The following is an 18,352-nucleotide window of genomic DNA, read 5'->3' as shown; positions in this document are numbered from 1 at the left end:
TTCAAAGGGAGACAAAAGTAGTTTTTGCTTTTGTTTACTTATTATGCATTAGCCACTAAACCAGTGTTTTTCAACCACTGTGTGCTGTGAGATACAGTCTGGTGTGCCGTGGGAGATTATCTAATTTAACCTATTTTGGGTAAAAAATATTTTTTGCAAACCAGTAATTATAGTCTGCAAATGATGTGTTGTTGTTGAGTGTCGGTGCTGTCTAGAGCTCGGCAGAGTAACCGTGTAATACTCTTTCATATCAGTAGGTGGCAGCCGGTAGCTAATTGCTTTGTAGATGTCGGAAACAGCGGGAGGCAGCGTGCAGGTAAAAGGGTATCTAATGCTTAAACCAAAAATAAACAAAAGGTGAGTGCCCCTAAGAAAAGGCATTGAAGCTTAGGGAAGGCTATGCAGAACAAAACTAAAACTGAACTGGCTGCAAAGTAAACAAAAACAGAATGCTGGACAACAGCAAAGACTTACTGTGGAGCAAAGACGCCGTCCACAATGTCCATCCGAACATGACATGACAATCGACAATCTCCCCACGAAGGATAAAAAGAAAGTATATGCGGGAAATATCGCTCAAAGGAAGACATGAAACTGCTACAGCAAAATACCAAAACAAGAGAAAAAAACATTAAAATAGGAGCGCAAGACAAGAACTAAAACACTACACAGGAAAACAACAACAAAACAAAAAATAAGTCACTGCGTGATGTGACAGGTTGTGACAGTGCACCTACTTTGAGACAAGAGCTATAGTGATGCATGCTTGGTTATGGTTTGAATTCATATCCAACAATTGCGACAACGACTTTTTACTGTCAACCGAGTTTCGTTTTTTAATGATTTCTGCTGGTGATGTCCTCCGGATTTTTTCAACGCAAAAAATGTGCCATGGCTCAAAAAAGGTTGAAAAACACTGGCCTAAACAATTAAATTGTATGTAGCATTCTGTACCACAAATGAGATGCATCATTTAATTTACATCAATACTAGCGCATTCTACATTTCATCAGATAAGCGTTATAAATAAATGTTTTTGTTTACTTACTGTTAAACATTTTAAGTTTTATAATTGCCAAACTGTAGTGGTACACCAAATCACCACTTGATGAAAGTACAGTGTTTTCTTTTCCTATATTTAAACAGTGTTAATGTTCAAAATGTTTAATGTTACAGTAGCCAAAAGTATTAAATATACTTGTTTTAACAAAACCTCTGCCTTTTTAATGAATACTTAGGTCTACTATGCTACTGTACCGATGATGGGTCTTGCGGAATTACAATCATGTCCCAAAACATAGGACCCAGGCCACAAAGGAGTGGCTCAAGAAGAAACATTTAGATCCTGACTTAGCATCATCAGTTTGAGGAAAATCTAAAACTAAGTAGCCAAGCAAACAGCCCTGAAAAATTCAGCATTTGGAGAGGATCTGCAAGCAGAAGTGGACTAAAATCCCTCCTGCAACTTCAAAACCCAAAACCAGTGAAGTTGGCACGTTGTGTAAATTGTAAATAAAAACAGAATACAATGATTTGCAAATCCTTTTCAACTTATATTCAATTGAATACACAGCAAAGACAAGATACTTAACGTTCCAACTGGTAAAATGTGTTATTTTTTGCAAATATTAGCTCCTTTGGAATTTGATTTTTGATGCCTTCAACATGTTTCAAAAAAGCTGGCACAAGTGGCAAAAAAACTGAGAAAGGGAATGCTCATCAAACACTTATTTGGAACATCCCACAGGTGAACAGGATAATTGGGAACAGGTGGGTGCCATGATTGGGTATAAAAGCAGCTTCCATGAAATGCTCAGTCATTCACAAACAAGAAAGGGGCGAGAGTCACCACTTTGTCAACAAATGCATGAGCAAATTGTCGAACAGTTTAAGAACAACATTTCTCAACGAGCTACTGCAAGGAATTTAGGGATTTCACCATCTACGGTCCGTAATATCATCAAAAGGTTCAGAGAATCTGGCCGAAAACCAACATTGAATGCCTGTGACCTTTGATCCCTCAGGCGGTACTGTATCGAAAACCGACATCAGTGTGTAAAGGATATCACCACATGGGCTCAGGAACACTTCAGAAAACCACTGTCAGTAACTACAGTTGGTTGCTACATCTGTAAGTGCAAGTTAAAACTCTACTATGCAAAGTGAAAGCCATTTATCAACAACAACCAGAAACGCCGCTGGCTTCGCTGTGCTCGAGTTTATCTAAGATAGACTGATGAAAAGTGTTCTGTGGTCTGACGAGTCCAGATTTCAAATCGTTTTTGGAAACTGGACGTTGTGTCCTCCGGACCAAAGGAAAAGAACCATCCGAATTGTTATAGGCGCAAAGTTCAAAAGCCAGCATCTGTGATGGTATGGGGGTGTATTAGTGCCCAAGGCATGGGTAACTTACACATCTGTGAAGGCACCATTAATGTTCAAAGGTACATACAGGTTTTGGAGCCATCCATGCAACGTCTTTTTCATGGACTTATTTCAGCAAGACAATGCCAAGCCACATTCTGCACGTGTTACAACAGCTTGACTTCATAGTAAAAGAGTGCGGGTACTAGACTGGCCTGCCTGTAGTCCAGACCTGTCTCCCATTGAAAATGTGTGGCGCATTATGAAGCCTAAAATACCACAACGGAGACCCCCGGACTGTTAAACAACAAGCTGTACATCAAGCAAGAATGGGAAATAAATTCCACCTGAAAAGCTTTAAAAATGTGTCTCCTCAGTTCCCAAACGTTTACTGAGTGTTGTTAAAAGGAAAGGCCATGTAACACAGTGGTAAAAATGCCCCTGTGCCAACTTGTTTGCAATGTGTTGCTTCCATTAAATTCTAAGTTAATGATTATTTGCAAAAAAAAAAAAGTAACTTTCTCAGTTCCAACATTAGATATCTTGTCTTTGCAGTCTATTCAATTGAATATAAGTTGAAAAGGATTTGCAAATCACTGTTTTTATTTACAAATTACACAATGTGCCAACTTCACTGGTTTTGAGTTTTGTACAAGAAACATTTAACCTTTGTGTTTGTCAACAAGGGTTTCTCCAGTCTTGTTTGGCTTAGGGATCAAATACTTCTTTCACGCAATCAAATACATGTGTAATCATATTTTGTAAAAAAAAACGTCTTTATTAACAAATCTATCATAAAATGGACTGTAAATGTGTGTAAACCCACAAAAGCAGAATGTTTTGTGATTAAGTCATTCCTGCAATTTCCTGATTTTCACCCACCTCCAGATCTTATCAGCAGAAACCGGTTTGAAACCCGTTTCAAAGTGATTTGACTGCCTATGCGGCGGCAGCATGTTCTAGCCACATCTGTATGTGTAAATGTCCCCTTTGTCATTCACTAACTCAGACAAGCACTTCAGTCCACTTCAATGCCAAAGACAGTGAGCAACAATAAAATAGAAGCAAAAAGCATAAGGAAATAACACATTTGAGTATTTTCAAAGCTTTTTAATGACATCCTAACTCAGTGTTTTTCAACCTTTTTTGAGCCAAGGCACATTTTTTGTGTTGAAAAAATGCGCAGGCACACCACCAGCAGAAATAATTAAAAAAAGAAACTCAGTTGACAGTAAAAAGTTGTTGTCGCAATTGTTGGATATGACTTTAAACCATAACCGAGCACGCATTACTATAGCTCTTGTCTCAAAGTAGGCGTACTTTACTTATTTGGAGTTTTTTTGCTGTTTTCCTGTGTGTAGTGTTTTAGTTCTTCTCTTGCGCTCCTATTTTGGTGGCTTTTTCTCTTGTTTTGGTATTTTCCTGTAGCAGTTTCATGTCGTCCTTTGAGCGATATTTCCCACATCTTCTTTGTTTTAGCAATCAAGCAGCACAATTGGCGAATGTTGTCTGTCTATCAGTGTAGGCCCTGCGATGAGGTGGTGACTTGTCCAGGGTGTACACCGCCTTCCGCCCGATTGTAGCTGAGATAGGCTCCAGCGCCCCCCGCGACCCCGAAGGGAATAAGCGGTAGAAAATGAAGAATATTTCAGTTGTTTTTATGCTTCTTTGTGGGGACATTGTTGGTTCTCATGTCATGTTCGGATGTACTTTGTGGACGCCGTCTTTGCTCCACAGTAAGTCTTTGCTGTCGTCCAGCATTCTGTTTTTAATTTGTAGCCAATTCAGTTTTAGTTTCGTTCTGCATAGCCTTCCCTAAGCTTCAATGCCTTTTCTTAGGGGCACTCACCTTTTGTTTATTTTTGGTTTAAGCATTAGACACCTTTTTGCCTGCACACTGCCTCCCGCTGTTTCCGACATCTACAAAGCAATTAGCTACCGGCTGCCACCTACTGATATGGAAGAGTATTACACGGTTACTCTGCCGAGCTCTAGGCAGCACCGACACTCAACAACAACACATCATTTGCAGACTATACTTACTGGTTTGCAAAACATATTTTTCACCCAAATAGGTGAAATTAGATAATCTGCCACGGCACACCAGACTGATTCTCACGGTACACTAGTGTGCCGCGGTACAGTGGTTGAAAAGCACTGTCCTAACTGATTGGGAAAAAAATCTATAGAATAAAAACATTTAACGCTGAATATATGTATAGACAATAATGTCTACACTGCAAAACCTGAAATCTAAGTAAGATTAAATATCTCAAATAAGGGTGATATTTGCTTATTTTCTGTCTGATAAGATCATTCTTCTCACTAAGCAGATTTTATGTTGGAGTGTTTTACTTGTTTTAAGGGTTTTGGTCCTAAATGATCTCAGTAAGATATTACAGCTTCTAACTGAGATTGTATGACCTATATTGAGTAAAACATGCTTGAAACTAGAATATCAACTGATGCAAAGCTGTGTCATTAACACTCACAAGTATAAAACTACTTTTTTAAAATAATAATTTCTTATTTCAAGCATGACAAAAAAAAAATCATGATGCCGAGCGCATATCATTATGTCAAGATAATGGCACTGGCATTACTTAATTTAAGAATATTTTTCAGCATATAGAGCAAAAAGGTCTAAAAATGTTTTCTACCAAGAAAAGTGCACTTGTTATTAGTGAGAATATACTTATTTTAAGATATTTTTGGGTTCATTGAAGTTAGCTAATTTTTCTTGTTTTGGAAAGTCTTGACAAGCCGAATTTTCTTGTTTTATTGGCAGATAATTTTGCTTAGTTCAAATAAAATACCCCTCATTTTTGTATTTTTTTTTCTTGCTTTTGAACACTGACTTTTTGCAGTGTAATCACAATGCATGATGGGGGTTGGTGGATTTATTCCATTTGGCACAACCTTGTCCACAGCAATGATACAGTAAATAACTGGTGCCTGGTCTGACTGGTATATGGATTTCCGAGAAGTAGAATTATATGTCTTTCATCGCTAGAGCAACAAAAGACTATGACCTTTTTTTTTAAAACATTTTAAAGCCCTATAGATATGAAATAACACCCTTATACTCACCTTTACACTTTTTAAATTCAACATAGTAATGCTGCCTGAGGCTGAGTCAATAAATGGTCAAAATACTGAACAGTGTTCTCTGGTTTGAGCTCATCTAGTGACAAGTTACTCTAGTGTTAGTTTAATGTAGCATTTTTTATTCATAAAATGCTGAATTTACAACACAAAAATATGTTTAAAAAAAAATCTGCGATAGAGTGAAGCCACAATCTTTGAAGTGCGATGTGGCGATGGATAACTGTTTATTTAAATTATTTTGTTATTTTTTGTTATGTAATTATTTGTTTTAATGTTTACATTTAATTACAATATTTATACAAAGTATTATACGTTATATTATTGTAACTAGAGTATCCACTGTCATAAGAATCTGTGTGAATGGTGAAAAGCTAAAGCTAAACTGAAATGCATAGATTTACAAAATAAAGCTAACATACTTACAGTTAACATGTGTCAAGTACCTATGTCTGTCAGGTGTACACCTGCAAAGTAAGCTATAATAGGTAACATAATAACGTTAGCATGCTAAAAGTTAGCATGTGTCAGGTGCCATGTTTTATGACTATGAGCAAGGTGTACACCTGTAAAATTAGCTAAAAAGTTAGCATGCAAATGCTTTTCAGCATACACACAAAAGTTATGTTATGGTTTTAATTAGATATAAAAATTGTATTCATATTGTTTACAAAATATGCGACTATAAGGCACGTATCAACAAAATTACCGTATTTTTCGGAGTATAAGTCGCTCCGGAGTATAAGTCGCACCGGCTGAAAATGCACAATAAAGAAGGAAAAAAACATATAAGTCGCACTGGAGTATAAGTCTCATTTTTTGGGGAAATTTCTTTGATAAAACCCGACACCAAGAATAGACATTTGAAAGGCAATTTAAAATAAATAAAGAATAGTGAACAACAGGCTGAATAAGTGTACGTTATATGAGGCATAAATAACCAACTGAGAACGTGCCTGGTATGTTAACGTAACATATTATGGTAAGAGTCATTCAAATAACTATAACATATAGAACATGCTATACGTTTACCAAACAATCTGTCACTCCTAATCGCTAAATCCCATGAAATCTTATACGTCTAGTCTCTTACGTGAATGAGCTAAATATTTGATATTTTACGGTAATGTGTTAATAATTTCACACATAAGTCGCTCCTGAGTATAAGTCGCACCCGGCCAAACTATGAAAAAAACTGCGACTTATAGTCCGAAAAATACGGTAGCTAAAAAAAAATAACATGCTAATAGTAGCATGTGTCAAGTACCAAGTTATGACTGAAGTGTACGCATGAAAAATTAGCTATGAAAGTTAGCTCAGCATCTTAACAGGTAGCATGTATCGAGAACCAAGTTATGAGTCTGAGGTGTACGCCTGCAAAATCAGCTAAAAAAGTTAGCAATGAATGTTTTTCATTATTAACACAATAATGATGTTTTTTCATTTGTAAGAGTTGAAGTGGAACTAAAACACTGCCAACCCAGATAGCGTCAATTTTACAAAATATACAACTCTAAAGGTGCGTATCAACAAAACTATCTAAAAAAAAAAAAAGTTACATGCTAATGTTGGCTTGCTAACAGTTAGCATGTGTCAAGTACAAAGCTAAATGACTGAGGTATACACCTGCAAAATTAGCTGTTAAAGTTAGCATCCTTACATGTTAACATTAATCAATCAATCAATCAATCAATGTTTATTTATATAGCCCTAAATCACAAGTGTCTCAAAGGGCTGCACAAGCCACAACGACATCCTCGGTACAAAGCCCAGCATGCTAACATGTTTTGATTCAGACTTTTATTAGTAGATTGCACAGTACAGTACATATTCCGTACAATTGACCACTAAATGGTAACACCCGAATACGTTTTTCAACTTGTTTAAGTCGGGGTCCACTTATGTACATGTAGCATGTGTCAAGTACCAAGTTACGAGTGAAGTGTACGCCTGCAAAATTAGCTAAACCGGTAATGCTTTTTAGCATTCACAATTTTTTAACGAGGCAGCATCAATAAGGTGCGTAGCAACAAAACTAGCTAAAAAATCTAACATGCTTTTAGTACAAGCAATTAGTACTATGTAATATGACTCTTTGGTATACGCCTGTAAAATTAGCTATAAACGTTAGCATGCTTTTCATGGTTACATTAGCATGCTAACAGGTAGCGTGTGTCAAGTACCAAGTTTTGAGTCTGGATTGTACGCCTGCAAAATTAGCTAAAGTTAGCATGCTAATGCTGGATTGATTGATTGATTGAGACTTTTATTAGTAGATTGCACAGTACAGTACATATTCCGTACAATTGACCACTAAATGGTAACACCTGAATACGTTTTTCAACTTGTTTAAGTCGGGGTCCACGTTAATTAATTCATGGTAGCATTCACACAATAATTATGTTATTGTTTTAATTAAATAATAATACTATTTATTTATTTATTTGCGAAAAAAACATGTTTAGATTAGAGTCAAAATTGAAATATTTCCAGGATATAACAGAACATTTTATTGTGGTTTCAACAGGGAATAGGGAATAAACTGATTTGATACTCACTATCCCATGGTTATCATGTGACTCTTCCACTTGATCATGTGACAGCAGAAGATGATGTAGATCGAACATCTTTGAAATGTCTGCAGGCTGTAGATGAAAACATACAACAAAAGTCATGAGTCATCACAATTAAGACGGTAGTGATGAGGCAATCAATTTGCTCCGTTACATGTACACGGGCTCCAGTTGTGCAATAAAGTCTGTCAGTTTGAGGCCAGCATTGCGAGCTTTTTGTTTAATCTGATTCTGATGCGTGCTTTGTTCCATTGTTTGCACGTTCCAAAGGAATGTCAGCAATCTGCATCAACAAAGAATGTTTGAGTTAAGCTCAATTGAATAAATTGAATGATGAAAACATGTTTGTTACTGGATACTTTCTAATACTCTTCTGCTTTGGAGACTTTGAATGTGCAAGTAATATGCAACTATAATTATTTGATACTTGTTTATATTGACAAATGTGGTGTTTTAGACTGTTTTAATTAAAGACGTGTATTATGTCAACCATGGTTACCTTTGTAAACAACTTCACGAAAACTCAAGAAAGACTAAAAAAAAAAATCAGTATCGGCTAGGGTTGTACGGTATACCGGTATAGTACCGTGATACTAATGAATCATATTCGGTACTATACGCCTCTAAAAAGTACCCCACCTTGCAATAAAAAACATATACTTAATATACCGTAAGATTTGTTGTTAAAATAAAGCCAATAATGCAATTTTTTATTGTACCCTTTATTTAGAAAAGTATCGAAAAGTACCAGAAAGTATCAAAATACATTTTGATATTGGTATCGGGACAACACTAGTATCGGCCCATTTCTGTCGAAAAAGTATTTGATCGATTAATGCCTTTCAATTCAGAGCAGAAAAGCCGATCCACCCTGGCTGATAATTGATTTGTCGTCTGGCTGACAGGCGGCTAGCAGCTAATTGTGTATGTCAGTGTTTTTCAACCTCTGTGTCGCGGCACACTAGTGTGCCGTGAGATATTGTCTGGTGTGCCGTGGGAAATTATGCAACTTCACCTAAATGGTCCAAAAAATATTATTTGGAAATCAACAATTATAATCTGCAAATAATGTGCCATTGTCTAGTGCAGTGGTTCTTAACCTGGGTTCGATCGAACCCTAGGGGTTCGGCGGAGGTCAAAACACACCCGACTCATCGTGTAAATACAAACCTCTCCCTATCGGCGTATTACGGATACGGCAACAGCAGAAGTCAGACTGATTTGCAGGTGTGTAATTTGTTGTGAGTTTTATGCACCGTGTTGGTTTTGTTCTTTGAACAAGGTGATGTTCATGCACGGTTCGTTTTGTGCACCAGTAAAAAAAAACATGGTAACACTTTAGTATGGGGAACATATTCACCATTAATTAGTTGTCTATTAACATGCAAATTAGTTGGCTCTTAACTAGTCATTATTAAGTACTTATTAATGCCTTATTAGGCATGGCCTTATTATAACCCTAACCCTCTAACACTGACCCTAACCAAATAACTCTAAATTAAGTCTTTGTTACTTAGAGTATGTTACCCATACTAAAGTGTTACCAAAAACATATAACTTTGTCTTGAATTTGAAAAAAAAAACATTTTATTTTTCACTAAAGAAGGGTTCGGTGAATGTGCATTTGAAACTAAAGGGGTTCGGTACCTCCAACAAGGTTAAGAACCACTGGTCTAGTGTCTGTGCTGTATAGAGCTCGGCAGGGTAACCATGTAAAACTCCATATCAGTAGGTGGCAGCAGGTAGTTAATTAATTTGTAGAAGCCGGAACGTATCAAGGATGGTTTGTCGTGATCCCAATATGCAGAGCACAGCGGGAGACGGCGTGTAGGTAAAAAGGTATCTAACGCTTAAACCAAAAATGAACAAGACGGAAAGGAAAAGGCAATGAAGCATAGGCTATGCAAAACGAAAGTAAAACTGAACTGGCTACAAAGTAAACAAAAACAGAATGCTGGACGACAGCAAAGACTTACAGTGTGTTTCCGTACATGACATGACAATCAACAATGTCCCCACAAAGAAGGAAAGCGTCCGCACAACTGAAATAGTCTTGTTTGCCAATAGAAAGCAGGTCACACAATGGCACTCAAAGGAAGGGGGTGTATATTGTAGCGTCCCGGAAGAGTTAGTGCTGCAAGGGGTTCTGGGTATTTGTTCTGTTGTGTTTGTCTTGTGTTACGGTGCGGATGTTCTCCCGAAATGTGTTTGTCATTCTTGTTGGGTGTGGGTTCACAGTGTGGCGCATATTTGTAACAGTGTTAAAGTTGTTTATACGGCCACTCTCAGTGTGATCTGTATGGCTGTTGATCAAGTATGCCTTGCATTCGCTTGTGTGTGTGAAAAGCCAGTGGCACGCAAAGTCAGTGCCTTTAATGTTTATTGGCGCTCTGTACTTCTCCCTATGTCCGTGTACCACTCCGTACAGCGGCGTTTTAAAAAGTCATACATTTTACTTTTTGAAACAGATACCGATAATTTCCGATATTACATTTTAAAGCATTTATCGGCCGATAATAACGGCAGTCCGATATTATTGGATATCTCTAATAATAATGTTAGTAAATTATCTACTAAAAAACAAAAAATGTTGTGGTACATTACATAAGACATGTACGGTAAGTGTCAAAAAGACAGCCATGGTAAATCTAAAGGTAAAAATATGATAGGATAGGATAGGTCTTTATTGTCATTGCACAAGTACAACGAAACTTTGTTTTCAGCACAAACCTGTTCAAGATTAGACAAACAAACAGTGTACAGGGTTACAGAACAGGAACGCTGATGGGTCACCACAAGGCGCCCCGTAAAAGATGGGAAAAAGGTAAATGCTGGGGAAGGATGAGTAAAAAAATACAATCTAGACTGGGCTCCTAAGGGGGCCCAGTCTGGAGTAGGAAAAACCCTCCATAGCAAAGCACATACCGGGGGTGCGACTTATACTCAGGAGCGACTTATGTGTGAAATTATTAACACATTACCGTAAAATATCAAATAATATTATTTAGCTCATTCACGTAAGAGACTAGACGTATAAGATTTCATGGGATTTAGCGATTAGGAGTGACAGATTGTTTGGTAAACGTATAGCATGTTCTATATGTTATAGTTATTTGAATGACTCTTACCATAATATGTTACGTTAACATACCAGGCACGTTCTCAGTTGGTTATGTATGCCTCATATAACGTACACTTATTCAGCCTGTTGTTCACTATTCTTTATTTATTTTAAATTGCCTTTCAAATGTCTATTCTTGGTGTTGGGTTTTATCAAATAAATGTCCCCAAAAAATGCGACTTTTACTCCAGTGCGACTTATATATGTTTTTTCCCTTCTTTATTATGCATTTTCGGCCGGTGCGACTTATACTCCGAAAAATACGGTATACATATTACAACATACATCTCGAGGGAGGAAGTGGGGGGTTATGGTGGCAAATATAGTGTAGAAATGCACCCAAATGCAGGAAAAGTAGTCTTATTTTCAAAATGTTTTTCCGGAGTTTGCTTGGCAGCACTTTGCTGAATCAGCACCATATTTCTATCAGCACTGCTGGGTTAACAACATTGTATGTTTTATATAAGGTGTTCAATGACGAGATGCAAATTAATCTTTTTTTATGATCTCTTTTTCCTCAGCTGGCCCTGTCTCCATCAAGTAAGTATTAGCACACTTTGACCGCCTGATAGTTGATTTTGGATCCTTTTTTTTTTTTTTTTAGATAAATAATACATTTGTGATGACAAGAGCTCTTTCAGTCATTTCTTTTCCACTCCAGTGGTTGGAGACGAGGCCCAGCAGACAACAGTGTCCTGTGTGTAAAGCTGGCATCAGCAGAGACAAAGTCATCCCATTATATGGACGAGGGAGCTCCAGTCAAGAGGACCCACGGTTTGTGTGCGCGTGTGGCTGTGTGTGTGTGTGGCTGATGGTGCCTTTTTGAGTGACTGTTGTTAACGTTTGCCCTCAGGTTGAAAAGTCCCCCACGGCCTCAGGGACAGAGAACAGAACCAGAAAGCAGAGGCGGCGTGAGTCTTATTTTCTCATCTATACTCCAAGTATCAATGTGACAGATATTCGATTATACTGTGTATGTATGTGTGTGTTTGTATACATGCATATGTATTAGAGATGTCCGATAATATCGGCCTGCCGATATTATCGGCCGATAAATGCGTTAAAATGTAATATCGGAAATTATCGGTATCGTTTTTTTTATTATCGGTATCGTTTTTTTGTTTGTTTGTTTTTTTTAATTAAATCAACATAAAAAACACAAGATACACTTACAATTAGTGCACCAACCCAAACAACCTCCTTCCCCCATTTACACTCATTCACACTCATTCACACAAAAGGGTTGTTTTTTTCTGTTATTAATATTCTGGTTCCTACATTACATATCAATATATATCAATACAGTCTGCAAGGGATACAGTCCTTAAGCACACATGATTGTGCGTGCTGCTGGTCCACTAATAGTACTAACCTTTAACAGTTAATTTTACTCATTTTCATTAATTACTAGTTTTAATGTAACTGTTTTTATATTGTTTTGCTTTCTTTTTTATTCAAGAAAATGTTTTTAATTTATTTATCTTATTTTATTTTATTAATTTTTTTTAAAATTACCTTATCTTCACCATACCTGGTTGTCCAAATTAGGCATAATAATGTGTTAATTCCACGACTGTATATATCGGTTGATATCGGTATCGGTTGATATCGGTAATTAAAGAGTTGGACATTATCGGAATAACGGATATCCGCAAAAAGCCATTATCGGACATCCCTAATATGCATATGTATGTATACATGTATGTATAGTACAGGTCAAAAGTTTCTCATTTCAATGCATTTTCTTTATTTTCATGACTATTTATATTGTAGATTGTCACTTTCAGGCATCAAAACTATGACACCTGTGAAGTGAAAACCATTTCAGGTGACTACCTCTTTAAACTCATCGTGAGAATACCAAGAGTGTGCAAAACGGTAATCAGAGCAAAGGGGGGCTATTTTGAAGAAACTAGAATATAAAACATGTTTTCAGTTAGTTCACCTTTTTTTTGTTAAGTCAGGCTCCAGCACCCTCTGCGACAAAAAGGGACAGGCGGTAGAAAACTCCATGTGTTCTTCCATAGTTTTAATGCCTTCAGTGACAATCTACAAAGTAAATAGTCATGAAAATAAAGAAAACGCATTGAATGAGAAGGTGTGTCCAAACTTTAGGCCTGTACTGTATACCATCATAGTCAAAAGTTTACATACACTTGTGAAGGACATAATGTCATGGCTGTCTTGAGTTATTCCAATAATTTCTACAACTTTTTTTTTTTTTTTGTGATAGAGTGATTGGAGCACATACTTGTTTGTCACAAAAAACATTCATGAAGTTTGGTTCTTTTAAGAATTTATTATGGGTCTACTGAAAAGGTGATCAAATCTGCTGGGTCAAAAGTATACATACAGCAACATACATGATCAATTTGGTGATGTAGAAAAGTTACATCCATCCATCCATTTACTACCGCTTATTCCCTTTGGGGTTGCGGGGGGCGCTGGAGCCTATCTCAGCTACAATTGGGCGGGAGGCGGGGTACACCCTGGACAAGTCGCCACCTCATCGCAGGGCCAACACAGATATATAGACAACATTCACACTCACATCCACACACTAGGGCCAATTTAGTGTTGCCAATCAACTTAAATCAAATCAAATTAGCTTCATGGCATGGCCTCTTAACTTCATGTGAGTGATTATGATTGACGACACCTGTTGACTTCTCTGAGCCCATTAAATAGGGCTCATGTGATGCAGTAAGACTCGGTTACAAACGCGACAATGGTAAAGTCAAAGGAACTCGGCACAGATCTGAAAAAACAAATCATTGACTTGAACAAGTCAGGAAAGTCACTTGGAGCCATTTCAAAGCAGCTTAAGGTCCCAAGAGCAACTGTGCAGACAATTGTTCGTAAGTATAAAGTGCATGGCACAGTTTTGTCACTGCCACGATCAGGAAGAAAACGCAAGCTATCACCTGCTGCCGAGAGAAAATTGGTCAAAATGATCAAGAGTCAACCGAGAACCACCAAAAAGCAGGTCTGCAATGAATTGGAAGTTGCTGGAACACAGGTGTCGGTGTCCACAGTCAAGCGTGTTTTGCATCGCCATAGACTGAGAGGCTGCCATGCAAGAAGGAAGCCCTTGCTCCAGCAGCGACACCTTAAGGCTGCTCTAAAGTTTGCTGCTGATCACATGGACACAGATAAGACCTTCTGGAGCAAAGTTCTGTGGTCAGATGAAACAAAAATTGAGCTGTTTGGCCACAATACCCAGCAATATGTTTGGAGGAGAAAAGGTGAGGCCTTTAATCCCAGGAACACCACCCCTACCGTCAAGCATGGGGGTGGTAGTATTATGCTCTGGGCCTGTTTTGCTGCCAATGGTACTGGGGATTTACAAAGAGTAAATGGGACAATGAAAAAAGAGGATTACCTCCAAATTCTTCAGGACAACCTAAAATCATCAGCCCAGAGGTTGGGTCTTGGGCGCAGTTGGGTCTTCCAGCAGGACAATGACCCCAAACACACGTCAAAAGTGGTAAAGGAATGGCTAAATCGGGCTAGAAGAAAGTTTTAGAATGGCCTTCTCAAAGTCCTGACTTAAACGTGTGGACAATGCTGAAGAAACAAGTCCATGTCAGAAAACCAACAAATTTAGCTGAACTGCACCAATTTTGTCAAGAGGAGTGGTCAAAAATTCAACCAGAAGCTTGTGGATGCTACCAAAAGCGCCTTATTGCAGTCAAACTTGCCAAGGGACATGTAACCAAATATCAACATTGCTGTATGTATACTTTTGACCCAGCAGATTTGCTCACATTTTCAGTAGACCCATAATAAATTCATAAAAGAACCAAACTTCATGAATGTTTTTTGTGACCAACAAGTATGTGCTCCAATCACTCTATCACAAAAAAATAAGAGTTGTAGAAATGATTGGAAACTCAAGACAGCCATGACATTATGTTCTTTAGAAGTGTATGTCAACTTTTGACCACGACTGTACATGTATGTGTGTCTATGCATGTATACGTGTGCGTTTATGTATATATATGTATATGTATACATGTATGTATACGTTTATATTCATAATATATCTATGTGTTGGTATATATATTCAATATATATTAATTCATTGTATAAATACATGTCAAAAGTGTCTCTTTTACTTTTGTCTCCACATATTCAACTAAACATCGGCGGTGCCTGCAGATGTTCCAGGGCTTCAGCGACACTGGTTTTCACATGTCGTTCGGCATCGGCGCCTTCCCCTTCAGCTTTTTCACCACCGTCTTCAACACCAACGACCCCTTTCACCGCGCAGGTATGCATCTTTCCGTAATAAAAAATGAGGATTTACAAATCTGACAGCAAAGGTTCAATTTGGATCTACGTCCATTGGACTGAAAGCAAATGAATGGCTAAAATTATTCAGGGCAATTTCATAACGTAGCATGAGCTCATATTGTTTTTGTTTGTTTACTGGTTAATAAACACAGTCGGCCTGGCAAGGTCTAAGCTTTTTAAACAAGGTCTACAAACATGCTAATGCTAACTAGCTTGCAATTAGAGAAAACGTGAGGTTAGTTTTATCCAATGGTCTCTTTTTACGCCTTTCAGCACCACTCCTAAATTTTATTTTCGGCACCATTTCGGTCCTTAATATTATTGTTTGCGTGAAGAAGCGCATATAAAAGGGCAATTATTTAATTACAGGTTGCTTCAAATGAAATGTTTTACTGCTATTCCTAGCCCCTTTCTGCTCCATCACTGATAAAAAATATAATGACAGTGGCGCACAGTTAGTGCTGGCCTGGCAATTTGATGTACACTGATTGAATCCTGGTCGGGGTTGTGCTTGTAACATGTTTGACTTTATCTTTCATTGTGTCAAATGTTTATTTTGCACTAAAAGATAAACATTTCTGTCCTTAGAATTTGTTTTAGTGCAAAACATGCAGTTTGATTAACTTAAGATTGACTATACACACTTACTCTTAGGAACCAAAAGGAAACCGCTCAGCATTAAAATATAATTTATTTGTACTTTTAACGCTAAAAATATTTCAACAACTTCAGATTGTTATATTAATACAAAGTTGTTATTTTTATAGTTTTTTTAATGTTTTACTGCATTTATTTATTTAAAAAAAAAAAAAAGCTACAATATACACCCCCAGCCAGCCCCCCCCCCCCACCTCATGCTCTCTCAGGGAGAGCATGTCCCAAATTCCAAGCTGCTGTTTTGAGGCATGTTAAAAAATATAATGCACTTTGTGACTTCAATAATAAATATGGCAGTGCCATGTTGGCATTTTTTTCCATAACTTGAGTTGATTTATTTTCGAAAACCTTGTTACATTGTTTAATGCATCCAGCGGGGCATCACAACAAAATTAGGCATAATAATGTGTTAATTCCACGACTGTATATATCGGTATCGGTTGATATCGGCATCGGTAATTAAGAGTTGGACAATATCAGATATCGGCAAAAAAGCCATTATCGGACATCTCTAATTTGTTGCATTATTAGATAATAAAGTTTAAAATATACTCAATGGCATGCAATACATGTATTTATGTCTGTCACAATGAAAAGATTACATTTAGTAAATGATAAAATGCTTTATTGACTCATATTATTTCAGGGCTTTCACGGGCCGCATTAAATGATGTGGTGGGGCAAATCTGAGTTTGACACCTGTGATGTAGAATGTACATATTTTAAAACATTTTGTACTCACTTCCGACAGATCAATACGTGGGCGATCCCCAAGGCAACCTCAACAACGGGAATTACAACTGGCAGGATTCCCTTTTCCTGTTCGTGGCCATTTTCTTTTTCTTCTGGCTGCTGAGCGTGTGACGAAGAGGACGAACGGCGAGAGAGAATGCGAGGCGGCACCCTGATTGGGGAGGCAATGGGTGGGGTCGGGGGGGAGGGGCGGGGGGTGGATAAACAAAAAAACCACACACACTTTTTAACCAGAGCCACAGATACACACTCGGATGCTAACCTCAGCACTCGCCTGACACACAAACGAGGGGCGCTAAAGTGTAATCGGCTTGACTGTAGGAGTAATCCGTCTGCTTTTAGGGGAGAAGAGACAGTATTACGTGGCTTATTCCAGCGAACGTCCTTACAGGGACACGGGGAAGAGTTGTGGAAAGTGAAAACAGAGAAACATTGATGGTTACCATAGCAACGGATTTCTTGCCTCGACGGGACCAAACAAAAAATAGATTTGTGTTATTTCCCCTGAAGGAAGCTACTATTTGTCTTAACTGCCAGTACACTGTGAAGTTATTTAAAACTGTCATCTGCCAGGCACCAGAGCGATCCCAAAAAAACCCGAATAACAATCTGCAGGCTAATTGAACCATATTGGGAACTAGTAATCTATGCCACTTTTCAGTGAACTGCAATGTAAAATGTAATATAAATCACACCTGAGTGATGCATTTGTATATAATACAATCTGTAATATACTTGTTTTTATGTCTTTTGGAATTCATTAGTAGCACAGAGATGCGTTTCTTTTTTTTAATTTTGTTTTTTTTTAAGTTTTGCCTTTAGCCAGTGGTGTCTTCCAGAAAACATGCACAGTACTCATCTTGTGTCCCGTTAAACTGGCCGTGTCCAAAGTGCGGCCCGGGCGCCTGCAGCTCACCCCCTTCAGAACGTTACTCTGAAAAGAGAAAAGAAAAAGTAACGTAAGCCATGAATTTTCAAATGTACAAAAAAAAATTGGAATTTGATTATTTAAGATGCGAAATGTGCTTATTCTATTTCGGAATTTAAGTATATAACATTTTTAGTTATAGACATGTTTTGGATAAGTCTGTTTCCTCATTGAGAGTGTTCCATTTTGGAAAAAGTTTGGATGATACCAGGGTATCTTTAGGATGTCATCATTGAGGGCATACTTGTCTGATTGTTTGGTATGTTGGCTAATGTGACACTACACCTGGACACATTGTGCAGACAATAATGTCTTCAAATATTAAAATTGTTTAAAGCATCCACCTGTTGTTTCTGTTAAATGGTTTTTAATTGCAAAGCGCTTTCTATCAGTATATATTGACGTATGTGTTATCTTCACTGCTATATATTAACTTATGAAGAGAAATCAACAGGAATTTTTTTTTTTTTTAATATTGTCATAAATACGGAATAGTAAAAGATATATTAAAATGTAGTTTTTTCTGTAAAAGTATAAATTAAAAAGTATGTCACA

At 37.5% G+C, this 18,352-nt stretch overlaps 1 protein-coding gene across 1 annotated transcript in view; it reads left to right on the top strand.

Annotated features, from left to right (window-relative positions):
* Positions 1 to 18,136, top strand: part of rnf5 (ring finger protein 5) — a 28,774-nt gene extending 10,638 nt beyond the window's left edge. Inside the window, exons 2-6 of the mRNA XM_061982621.2 lie at positions 11,685 to 11,703; positions 11,825 to 11,937; positions 12,017 to 12,074; positions 15,325 to 15,436; positions 16,868 to 18,136. Coding sequence (XP_061838605.1) covers positions 11,685 to 11,703; positions 11,825 to 11,937; positions 12,017 to 12,074; positions 15,325 to 15,436; positions 16,868 to 16,980 — 415 coding nt within the window. The 3' untranslated portion in view covers positions 16,981 to 18,136. The remainder of the gene's footprint in view (positions 1 to 11,684; positions 11,704 to 11,824; positions 11,938 to 12,016; positions 12,075 to 15,324; positions 15,437 to 16,867) is intronic.
* Positions 18,137 to 18,352: the final 216 nt, after the last annotated feature.

Source organism: Nerophis lumbriciformis, linkage group LG21 (assembly GCF_033978685.3).
Source record: "Nerophis lumbriciformis linkage group LG21, RoL_Nlum_v2.1, whole genome shotgun sequence".
In the NCBI taxonomy this organism is placed as follows: Eukaryota; Metazoa; Chordata; class Actinopteri; order Syngnathiformes; family Syngnathidae; genus Nerophis; species Nerophis lumbriciformis.
This window is presented reverse-complemented; position numbering and strand designations above follow the sequence as displayed.